We start from the raw sequence: 12609 nt of genomic DNA on the forward strand, positions 1-12609 counted from the left end.
GAAGTCAGAAGGGGTAAATTAGGCCAGATTCAAGTTCATACCTTTATCAACTACGGGTGGGACTTTCAAAGCCTTGTAGGGAACCTGAATGTTCAATTCTCATAGAATCTTTCAGGCTACTTTGAAAATCCCAGTCTAAAAGCTTAGCTACAGAAAGCTCATACTCTGTCCTCATTCTCTGTCCTACTGACATCCCTAGCTATGTAGCTTCAATGCATGAACTGTTCTGATTTTAGTTCTCTATTTCTCCAAACCGGGCAATACTCGGTGCCTCAATTCCAGAAGGAAACATTACACCTGAGCTGGAGCCTAGTTTATAGAAAACAGAACACAATACACTCTCACAACACAAAGACTATCACTTAACTGTGCTTGGAGACAGGATTTAGAACTTTCCATCAGGATGTCTGGACTGATGGTGCCAAAGGGTCAAAACAAATACACACATAAATATGAATTGGAAGCCAAAAAAATGGTCTCGTTAATGCAAAGAGCCAGATCCAAAGAGGGTAATTAGAAACAACCCCGGCACAACAGAAGCATCCTGACACCAAAGAACAGAGCGACAGCTAAATATACCTCTCCTGAAGCCCCATTGTAATATATTTCCTGGATCATTTAGGCTCCTTCCTTTTATATATAAGATTGAAACTACCTCCACAATGCAATGCGTTCATAACCACTTCACTGAATGCTCTGGAGCCTCAGGTCTAGATTATTCAAGGGGCAAGAACAGCAGGTCATTAGGTTATCTGAAAACAAATAACTCTGGAGGCAAAACCTGACTTTGAAGGACGCCAGCAGATTGTAGAAGTTACACTTCAGAAGCAACAGCTGTCTTGGAAAATCACAATGCCATTAAAGATTCAACCACTTCGATTGCAGTTTTATCTAAGTCTTATCCTTTTAATCAGATAGCAAAGGCAACTCATGGTCCTCCAGCAAAATGAATCTGGGAAAGCACAAGTCTGAAGTCCTTAGTTGGGCAAACCTCCTATATTACAGGCAGTGAAGGCATTGCCAGAGGAAGGATATCAGGACTGCACTGTTTTTCTTTCCCTGTGGCTGCCCTAGTTTAATTTATGTTATAATTAGGTCCCATGTTTTGCCTTTATGTTGTGATTTTTTTTTTAAAAAAAAACAGTTTACGGTTAGGCTCTAAGTGCCGGAACTGCAGTGGAAGTTGCACGTGCTCAGCGCTTTCGACAATCAGGTAACATTTAGGCACTTAAATACAGACTTAAGAGCCTGACTTTAGACACTAACTTTTTAAAGTCTCGGTCCAAGTCTTAGCATCTTTCCTTACCCAAGCTGTCTGTTGGAAGGTGGAGCCTGGGTGATGACAGAGGTCGGGGAGGGGAGAGTGGGGTGTAGCGGGTCATATCCCAAATGTAGTGGTAGTGACCCTGGACGCACGATGGTTGGAGTAGGAGTAGAAATTATAACAGGCTTTGAAGTGATCTCCTAAAGAGAATCAACAAACAAAAGTAAGGACAGATACTTTATCAGCCTCATAGTAATAATGTGCCCTTCTCCATATCTTTCTTCTGAGAAACTCAGAGTGATTTAGAAACATTAAACAAACTTTCGCAAAACACCAATAGGGAAATGGACACAGAGTGGGGAAGGGACTCTCCCAAGTTACCAGTGATTCAGTGGCAGAGCCGGGAATAGAACCCAGAAGTCCCGACTCCCCGACATCGTTAGACACTCCTCCTCCTCTACGACCTAGTGGCTCCAGCCAAGTTGAAATATGTACAAAGTGGAATTATGCAACTAGCAGTTTTGCCACCTACATTATTCTATAGGTGCATGCTCTGGTCCACTACAACAACCCGCAGGTTACAGTGGCCCAGTCGCTATAAAGTTGCTTTTCTTATTTAGTGATTTTTCTCATATGAAGAAACCTGTGAGAGATCATGGCCCTCGAACCTGGGCCTTCGGGTCCCCAGGCAATGTTCAGGCCACAACTGCCACCCAGCAGCAGCTCACCTGAGTAACTAGTGAAGGGTCCAGAGAAGGGCTAGCCCACCCCCAAAGCTCCCCAAATGGCTAAGGAGTTCTATAGGAACCAGGAAATAACAGGAAGTTTTCCGAGCAACTAGAGGAATCCTTGGCTGGCTGCCACTACAAACCCGTCCTGCTTGCCTGACTCCTGAGCCCTGCCTGCTCCTGGTTCCTGTCTTCCCATCCCAGTCCCGTCTACTCCCAGTTCCTGCAGTCCTGCCCTACTCCAGGCCCCTGCTCCTCTGCCTTACCCCTGACGCTGTCTGTGGCTTGGACCCCTGGTCTGGCACTTGACTTTGTCTCCGGCTCAGACCTTCGGCTTGGCACTTGGCATTATCTTCAGCTCTGACCCCTGGCTTGGTACCCAATGCTGTCTTTGGTTTTGACCATTAGCTCCGACCATTAGGCCTGGCTCCTGCTCTGACCGCTAGACCTGACTGTCTGCACTCTAGTCACTGCAAAACCCTCCAGATTTATCCCTATCAGTATGATGCCAGCCACCCATGAACATGACTTCCATCTTTTTCTTTCTTTCTTTCTTTTTTTTTTTTTTTTTTTTTTTTAAAGATAGCAGGTCATTATTGGAATCTATGTGGAAACTTAAGAATGACAATCTGTTTTAATGTCAAATCAGCTCTTCATTTTCCTGCTTAAGGGGGAAACAGAACCTTCAACTCAAGCCTTGGCAGTTAAGTGAAAAAAGAACTAATTCTACTGTAGTTAGAATCAGTTCTCCTGGTGAAAGAGGTAAATTACAGCAAGTGGGAATGGCCCAGGAAACCTACCTTCTCTTTGATCTGTGGGGATTGTGGACTGGATGCAGGACTGTCTGGAGGGGAAGAGTCCACCTCAACCGGCTCCTCCTCTTTTATTTTGATGTCTGGGGTTGAGGGCAGAGACATGTCCAGAGGTCCAGCATTCTAATGTGAAAATATTAATGCATTAAAATGACAATTATTCATACCACTAGTGAAAGACACAACTAGTTTCCAGGGTCACTGCTCAGCTGCACCTACCAGCACTTACCAAAGGTTTTTTTATTATTTGTATTACCACAGCACCAAGAAACCACAGTCCTGGACCCGGGCCCCAGGATTGTAAGTGCTGTACAAACAACAGAACAAAAAAAAAAAAAAAACAAAAAAAAAAAACACACCAGTCCCTGACCCAGAAGGCCAGAGCTTTGTGATTCCTCAGTAACACATACACATGGAATTCTTTCTATTGGTAAAAAGGCTCTGTTAAGTAGAACAGGTAACAAAGCCAAATGCCTGCAAGTTACAGAAGGCACTTTCATTCACAGAAGAGCAGTAAAGCATTGTATAAATCAGCCTCAATTATTTTATTACTCGATTATCAAAAGCAAACCAAGAGCCATGCAAGTTATTAAATACCTATGAGCACCCCATTAAAATAAAGCCTAACCATATGCCTGAATCTGGCAACCCGCCACCACGCCAGTTTTCAGCAGCATTGTGTGTCCCATTTTAACTAGTTAGCAATGACTTGTTAGTTCCCCAGACTCTGCCTAGAAGAAGGGTGAGGCAAACACACTCATGACAGCATTAGGGAACTGCCCACTTGGTGGCACATGCAGGCAAACAAAAAAGATCTGTCGAGGTGAGGGGAAGGGACCAGGGCCTAGCTGTGTACAGTGCAGACTTCTAAAGGTAAGAAACACTCATCCTGTGGCTCTAGAGTTGGATGTGGCTCCCTTCCGTGCCCCGAAAGCAGCTCTTATGGAGTCCATGGATCCCATAAAAGCCAAGGACATCCGAAGGAGCTCTTATGTGAGGCTGCAGGGGACAGCTGAGCAGCCAAACCTCCGCGCCAGAAGCCAAGGAAGAAGAGGAGAGAGAGAAGATGCGTCTGAGTGGCAAAAAAGCAAAGTCACAGGGGGACACTAACATTGTGGGACGCTGTATCTTTCTCTTCTCACTGATGAGCCATCTCTCTAGCTGAATGCACTGCCCTGTTATAGCTGAGTTATGCAGCAGCCTTGCCTTCAGTACATGAAATAACCATTTACCTGCCCTCTTAAGCAGAGAGGTTTCACTGCTAAATCACAGAAAAGAAGGGATTAAAAATTCAGGAAAGTTTCAAACCACTTAAAATGTCTCCAGGGGAGCCCCCACTATGCTTATGTTTTTAATTAACATGAACATGCTGGTGTCCAGACCACCCTTGGAACAGGAGGACAAAACAAAACAGCAGAAACCGGGCTCAACTTAGCCAAGTGTTCAAAGCATCTCACAAATGCACCAAGCAGCTCTCGCCAGGCTCTGTGAGTGACAAACCATCTGGGTATGAGCTCTAGTGTGTGCAGGGCCATTCGGGGGGGAATGGGGGGGTGGTAATTCTTCCCCTATGCCTGAAGCAAGCCCAAACTTTGAGTTGTTGCATTCTCCTGGCTGATGCTAGAAATATTTTGACTGCAGTCATAATTTAAACAAACAAACAACACACACACACACACACACACACATCCAGAAGTCTAAGAATCCTAGCTATAGCTATTAGGCAGCAGAGCACAGGATATGGGTGGTCTTACAAATAAAATGACTGGCTAGACTGTGGGTTGCTCAACCATTTATACACAAAACCACTAACTAAAGCTACCCTCAAAATAATATTAAAGTTCTGGGCTATAGCTAATGAAAGGCAGGGAATTCAGAATTAAGCATGACATCCCACCTCACTGTGCTTATGCCTGCAGCACACGCAGTATGCAAGAGCAATGAATGTTTGAAAGACACCTGGTACTTGAGCGAGCGAAGGAGAACATTTTCCACTTCAATGCTGAATTCCCTATCTTTGAACAGATTTATGCAGCTGTGTTTCAGAACAGAGCTGCCAATTGCACAGGTACGTACAAATATACATACATATCCCAATTTCGTAAACGTAAAAGCCAGTCTAAAAATATCAATGCAGTTGTGCAATGCGCATCTGCTGCTACTCAGTGGTGGAAGGATCGGAAAGAATCCCAAAAGTTGCTTGAGATTTTGCTGTCCTCTAGACCAGTGGTTCTCAGCCCGCGGTCCAATCAGCCCACAGCTGCGGCCCACATGACATCCTCGGGGTCATACAGATCATGTATATATTGTGTGGATGCAGTCCGTGTAACATAGAGAGCTGCATATGTGGTCCAAAATGGTAAATAGGTTGAGAACCACTGCTCTAGACCTATGAACTCATGAGACAGGCAGCAGAAGTCTGCTATACTGTTACATTGATCTGAATGGATATTGCTTGCATTTGGGGCAACTCTTTGCTGGAAAAATTCTCACTCGGTCATGAAGCCTCCACTCTATTTGTATGCAGCAGCAACTATTCAGAACTCAAGAAGTACCCAGAAAAGCTTGGTTTCTTTCCTATCCTTTGGAGAGAGGAAAGGCAGAACATTGTCAAGGAGGTTATTTCCAGAACTATGCCTTTAAGACCTGGCTTTGGGGAATTGTCTTTTAGTGATCTTGAAATCAATGAAGAGATGCCCAGTGGGCTTTGGATCAGACCTAAGTGGTTAACAAGGTCTTGGTACTTCTCAGGTATTCTTTTGCCAGGACATGAGAGATCAGATATTGTGGATACTGCCTTAAAAAAAAAAAAAAAAAGCTGTAGTACTAAAAGGCTATTAAAATCAAGATCTAACTGGGACTGAGACTGCAAGACAGCCAAAGTCACAGAAGTTACAAAATAAAGGATTATATGATTGAGCATATTAAATCTATGAGACAACACCACTTAGTTTCCCTACAACATATGCCGTTCATCAGAACAGCATCATTTCCCCTTCAGCCCTCACAATCTGTGAATGTTTCAGTTTTATGGGAATAGTAGCTTCTGCCTCTTACCTTTTTCTCATCATCCTCCGTGGCTTTCTTAAACTCGTGCTCAAAGGAGCTGGCCAATTCATTGAAGAGCCCCACCTCCTCGCAGTTCTTCAAAAAACGGGTTGGAGTTGGAGTCTGATCTGTTCATGTTGCAAACCAAAAAAACAAAGAGTCAAAATGAGGTCACAGAATTAATTTTAACTACTCTATTCATCTCATGGGACGAACCAGAAATATTTCCTCACAATATACACCTAACATTTAGATTCAGTTGTGTTATTCTGGGAAGCTTGGATATTTTTCCTCTATGATTTTTGTTTGTCTTCACAAAGCAAGCAACAATACTTTCCTGCTAATTTTGTCCTTTTGGCAAATACTGTGGAGTTAATTAAAAAAAAAAATCACATTTCAAATTGCATTGAGATCGCTACAATTGGAGTTGTACTTATATAAAAACAATGTGTTGTAGCACCTTCCTTATTTAAAAGGAGTTTAACCTGGCATGAGTGCAAATGGTACTTGTTAGTGAACTGGTGCTGCAGGGAAGCAGAATGTTTTGTGTGGGTCCTCAAGATAGTAGATTTAAAATAAAAAAAAATAGTCTAGAGAAGAGAAAATTCCTCAGCCTATTGTGATTTGTCTTGCCACTGACTTGCTGTGTGAACTTGGGCAAGTCACTAACCTGCTCTGTGCCTCAGTTTTTCCATCTCTAAAATAGGAATAATACCATGCTCATAGGAATTGCTGAGGCTTAATTAACGTGCACAAAATTATTCTGAAATCCTTGGAATGGAAGGCCACACAGAAGTGCCAATTATTATCCCCAGCAATTAAGCTCACTACAGTAATCTCTCTGCAGCAAGACTGAAATGGCCAATCTGCTACAATATTAATATAGATGACCACTGGTCATCACAATTTGGCTTGTAATTGAAGCTCAGTCTACACAGCGGAAAGACTCCTGATTATCCAGAACAACTCACCCAGCCAGTTTCATTTTTGCTTGTGATGTTAGTCAGAGTCCAGTTATTAACAGGAGCCCATCACTAGCATATTATACTGTTTGAATCTATCAGGCAGAAAGCTGTTCGCGTGTCGATGGTGGAAGCTTAAGGACAACAGCCCTTTTCTGCTTTACTTCAGAGTTAGAATCATAGAATCATAGAATATTAGAGTTGGAAGGGACCTCAGGAGGTCATCTAGTCCAACCCCCTGCTCAAAGCAGGACTAACCTCAGCTATATCATCCCAACCAGGGCTTTGTCAAGCCTCAGCTTAAAAACCTGTAAGGATGGAGATTCCACCACCTCCCTAGGTAACCCATTCCAATGCTTCACCACCCTCCTAGTAAAAAACTTTTTCCTAATGTCCAACCTAGACCTCCCCCCTGCAACTTGAGACCGTTGCTCCTTGTTCTGTCATCTGCCACCACCGAGAACAGCCTAGCCCCATCCTCCCTAGAACCCCCTTTCAGGTAGTTAAAAGCCGCTATCAAATCCCCCCTCACTCTTCTCTTTTGCAGACTAAACAAGCCCAGTTCCCTCAGCCTCTCCTCATAAGTCCTGTGCTCCAGCCCCCTAATCATTTTGGTTGCCCTCCGCTGCACTCTCTCCAAATTGTCCACATCTTTTTTGTAGTGGGGGGCCCAAAACTGGATACAGTATTCTAAATGCGGCCTCACCAATGCCGAATAGAGGGGAATAATCACTTCCCGTGACCTGCTGGCAATGCCCCTCCTAATGCAGCCCAATATTCCATTAGCCTTCTTGACAACCAGGGCACACTGCTGACTCATATCCAGCTTTTTATCCACCGTTACCCCCAGGTCCTTTTCTGCAGAGCTGCTGCCCAGCTCGTCGGTCCCCAGTCTATAGCTGTGCATGGGATTCTTCCTTCCTAAGTGGAGGACTCTGCACTTGTCCTTGTTGAACCTCATTAGATTTCTTTTGGCCCAATCCTCCAGTTTGTTTAGGTCACTCTGTATCCTATCCCTACCTTGCAGGGTATCTACCACTCCCCCCAGCTTAGTGTCGTCCGCAAACTTGCTGAGGGTGCAATCTACCCCATCCTCCAGATCATTAATAAAGATGTTGAACAAAACCGGCCCCAGGACCGACCCCTGGGGAACTCCGCTTGTGACCGGTTGCCAGCTAGACATGGAGCCATTGATCACTACTCGTTGAGCCCTATGCTCTAGCCAGTTCACAGTTGCTACAAGAGGAATAACTTGAACCTCTTGTCTTTCAATGGAGGCCACCTTGTATCAACAAACCAGCACAAAAATGGGCTATCAATAAGAAAAGGAAGTTACAGAAATGTTGACAATGTCGTTAGTCCTACAAAGGATTTACGAACACAGGAAATTACGTTTTGTCCTAGATCCAGCTGCTCATAACCAATGTGCTCTTCGGTATCCATAAAGACCTTCAATAGTCCTCTACTTACCACATAAATATCAAACAGAAAATGCTTTTGGACCTGTGTAGTATTCACACAGTGTTAAGACATGACTCAATCTTGTCTGCATGTTTTAGGCCTAGTTTTCACTGGTGTCTTTTTTTTAATCTTGGTGTAACTAACAAGCATGGGGCCGTGGTAAAAAACACAGTGAAGACCAGCACGTTAGTTTTACGGTGAGGTAAACAAGGTCAACCCCAGAGACTGGTATAATGATGTTCTCACTTATTTTACCTCACAGTAAAAACTAAAGTGCCTTGTCTTCACTGTGTTTTTACCTTGGGATAGCTCAAACATTAATTATTCCAAGGTTTTAAAAACAAACAAACAAACCAGATACTCCTTGTTTAGCAATGAAGACAAGACTTACTTGTGTAGACAAGCAGTTCTACAGCCCTAATCTTTTCAGATTGCAAGACAGAAAGAACTGTGTGCCAATATGAATCTGTCATAGTCAGGTGTGATGTAGCTGTGTAATACTATTTTTCTTGCATTCTTGAATGGACAGAAAACCCTATTATAATTGCATTACAAAAATGAGTCAAGACGTATGGTACAACATTGATGATTATAATATGGATTTTCTGCTGACAGGAAAAAAAGGTACATGTTACATGGACAGCACTAAGAGTGATAAAACCCTGTGCTAGCATCTGTCTTTCTATAGGGTAGTTGGGACCTTAGTCATAGCTGAGAAAATCTAATATGTAACTGATCATTAATAATTTTCAATCCCCAAATCACTGATTGGCCAGTTTATACTTCAGAGTTATCAAATGAAAACTACAACCTGCCCTCCACATCCCTTTTTGGAAGGTAGGGCAATGGAGAAAGAACATTCTTTGCACACCAGGAAGTCACCCTTAGCTTCCAACTCCAACTTCACAGAATGAAAGGAATACTATCCCATTGCTACTGAAGTATTTTCAATATTTATCCCAACATCTCCTGTCCAGGGTTTTGTATAATCTGATTTACCACTATTCCATCAACGGGGCTTCCAACTCTTCTCTGTGGATACTATTCTATAACCAGTATGTCTCCCAATAAGAAGCATTTTCTGCCTTTACAGCAAATTTACTCAAACTAGATAAGCTCAGTAAAGATCCACCCTACGCAGTGATTAATCTCTAGGCTGTAAGAAGTAGACGGAGTTGCAACTGCTTACGTCAGCACCAAATCTGGTCTGGACACAAATTTGGTGGCACCATGTTTGTGCCTTTAATGAACCACCCTCTGCCCCCAGGAGATACCACACTAGGTTCTCACATGAACTCTTTGAAATAAAATAAACTAAAAATTAAAAAAAGATTTCCTCCTCCCTTCTCATTTTCAATATAGCAACAGCAGTTTCATTCAAGGGTGTCACCATTCTTGACCCCTTTTAAGAACCAAAAGGCTGTAGGAGTGACAGGGTGGGAGAATATCCATAACTGGCAACGATCTGCTGCCAGACAACAATGTACATTTTTCTCAAATCTTATAAAGGCTGCATTGACTGTGTAGAGCAATTCCAGAGCAACTCATTTGGGCTTCACAAATGCACTCTCGACAGTAGCCAACGCACTAGATGGAGTTTTAAGTTATTGACTGCCAGTCTAAAAGCTCAAGAAAATTGACACCTGGGCTGAGGAGAGGAAACTGGGTTTGTCAGCTTTTGTTCATCATCCTCAAAGCACATGGAGAAATATGAAAGACCTTTTGTCTGTAAATCTTCCAGAGTCTTAATAAAAAGGGTGAGTAAAAAAAAAAAAAAAAAATTCTACAAAACCTGATACTACCATAAAAAATGAAAAAAGTAGAAACTTGGAAGCAGCCTCTGGCTTTCCTTTCCCCCTGATTAAATGCAGATCACAAGAGCTTTTTATGGGAGGTAGAGACGTTTTTCAGTACATCTGGTCCCTAGTATTAATCTTACAGTCAGGCTATATTAATGTGCACCATTTTCAGAACTGACCTGGACCGAGCAGCACATACCTGCTATGATGACTGAATCGGTTCTAGAAGGACCAAATTTCAATGTCATCTCATGCTTGTGTTTATGAACCGCCAGGTGGTCCTCGTTTGTAAACCTCTGAAATGAAACAATTTAAAAAAGTGAATAAATGCATTTTATGGTACTTCCAGCAGCGGAGGTGGGGGTAGGGAAAAGGAGGGAAGAAAGCCACCTGAGAGAGGCTGTAACATAATCGCTACATAGCGTTAAGCAAAAACAGAACAGGACAGATTGTTTGAGAAGTGGTGTGTGAACACATTGCTCTAAATGAAAAAGCCATTAGGCTGGCTTCTGGTGAACAGGGAAAAATATTTTTAATAATCAAATTTTAAAAATAAAAAAAAAATGGTGGGGGGCCACGCGGTCGTTTGTAACCAAAATAGGAAATGCAAATTATTCTCACCGCAATGCTCTGTGAAGTGTGCCACTTTATTACCGCCTAACGGAGAGATAAATTATTCACTATTAGGGGGATCAGTTAACTTCTTGGATCATGTGTAATGGAACTGGCACCTCCAAGGCAATTCGGGCCCAGGTTTTATGGAGCAGGACGGAGCGAGGCTGCCTGAGATCAATGCCCAATGGCTATTTGTAACGGCACGGAGGAGCACAGTTGCACAAATGCTGCTCCCACAGAACCAGGAGGACACATTTCAAGCGCAATAAAGATGCCATCTAAATTCCACCTGCAGCATAATTACAGAATAAAAGTGCATACAAGGGCTTTTGGGTGCTGCGGCTGAACTTGGCTTCACTTCAATAACTCAAGAGGATAAGGGAAATGTTGGGGATACTGCAGACTCATTTAAAACCAAACAAAGGGATTCATCCCCTTCTTGTTCATGGAGGAGTGTTATCTGCTGTCTGGTTTTTTAAATTACTGTCTCAATTTCTGCCTTTTTGAAATAAAAGGTACAAAAGGAGGGAAAGAGTTAAGCTCAATAATAATAAAGACTAGAGGATGGATTGCGCCTCTCCTAATAGACTGCGACAAACTGCTAGTTTCAGAGCATTTCATGGGGCCATACTGCAGGATTTTTATTCATCCAGTAGTTGTGCAGTATTGTTCTGACATTCTTTTGCTTCTAGAAATAGCTGCTACATTGCAGAACATCTAAAAAAAAAGAAAAAAAAGGGACACCTGTTCCTGTGAACTAGCCAAAGCGCAAACCTGTAGTTTGATCTCTATATACTCATTTGGGTCTAGATTCTTTTCCAAGAAGACACGTCCCTGAAAGCTACACACTGGCATTGTAGCTTTCCTCGATCAGCATTACTGGGAGGAGATTTATAATGGTGGGAGAAGAGAAACATGGGGACTAATGTTTACCCAAAATAAAAAATAGTTTATTTTCCCTTTATTATAATAGAAGATATTTTGTATAACATCCCTCAAACTAATGGCATGGAAAGCTCAAAAGTGTCTATGATTGGTGGGCCATGGCCAGGACTTTAAAACGTTTGTTGGTCCTCAAAGCATTTTTAGTAGCTCTATCAAAAGAGTTTCTATCTCTGGAAGTTTGAGAAATACTGGATACAAGTATGGATGCCACCTTATTTACTCTCCCCATTCCATTGATTAAGTGTTATGTACTACTTCAATAGTTTAATAAAAGTATTTGTCCTCTTGCTGGGATACCCTTCTCTTCAAAGTTTGAGAAGGCATCTGAAACCTAATGCTGATGATTATGTCCAAGCAGATCCTATTTCAATGTTCAACTGGAGCTTTATCTGCCCAATTTACACTGACAAAATATTGGACAGGGGAGAAAAATTAAAAGGCTTAAAAGTTGTGACTGTTCAGGGATTTTCAGCCTGTGGTTTTTTGGGTTTTTTTTAAAAAGGGAAAGGTTTTTCCCCAGCTTTTTTTACATCATGCAGGGGTCTTTTCAGCATGCTGCTTTTGCCCATTTATTGGTGTGAGTCCAATCCTCTACCAGTCCTGCTCTTCCTCTGCGAGACAATGACAAGCAATTGTATGAGGAAAATAAGTGGGTTCAGGCAAGTAGAAAAAGAAATAATACATGGGGGGAGGAGGCAGGAGAAAAGGGAGTTTCAAATGCGTATCTAGAAGCAAGACTGCCACTATTTCAGCAGTGACTTTAAATGGTAAATATGCAGTTACACTAAAAATGAAACCCCACAGTTCCAAGTCCTGTTCCTTTGACACCACAATCTGGTGCTAAGTGGGGGGAAAAAAAAAATATATATTTTTCTTATTTTGATGAAACTGCAAGCAGCAGCAAAAGGACTAGAAGCTATTGGAAGTGGGAGTCAAGGTTATTTATCTTCCATAAAGGATAGCTATACAGCAATG

The 12609-nt window shown here is 42.4% G+C and overlaps 1 protein-coding gene across 4 annotated transcripts in view; it reads right to left on the bottom strand.

Moving 5' to 3' along the window:
• The window catches only part of ATF7 (activating transcription factor 7), an 85011-nt gene that overhangs the window by 13194 nt on the left and 59208 nt on the right, over positions 1 to 12609 (bottom strand). For all 4 annotated transcript variants that reach the window (XM_067529918.1, XM_067529919.1, XM_067529921.1 and 1 more), the window contains 4 exons: positions 10274 to 10370; positions 5862 to 5980; positions 2793 to 2927; positions 1307 to 1464 (listed from right to left, as the gene is read on the bottom strand). In XM_067529918.1, the coding sequence (XP_067386019.1) occupies positions 1307 to 1464; positions 2793 to 2927; positions 5862 to 5980; positions 10274 to 10370 (509 nt within the window). The remainder of the gene's footprint in view (positions 1 to 1306; positions 1465 to 2792; positions 2928 to 5861; positions 5981 to 10273; positions 10371 to 12609) is intronic.

The sequence above is a fragment of the Emydura macquarii genome, unplaced genomic scaffold, assembly GCF_026122565.2.
Source record: "Emydura macquarii macquarii isolate MOO-44397 ecotype Brisbane River unplaced genomic scaffold, CSIRO-AGI_Emac_v2 contig_2994, whole genome shotgun sequence".
Classification (NCBI taxonomy): domain Eukaryota; kingdom Metazoa; phylum Chordata; order Testudines; family Chelidae; genus Emydura; species Emydura macquarii.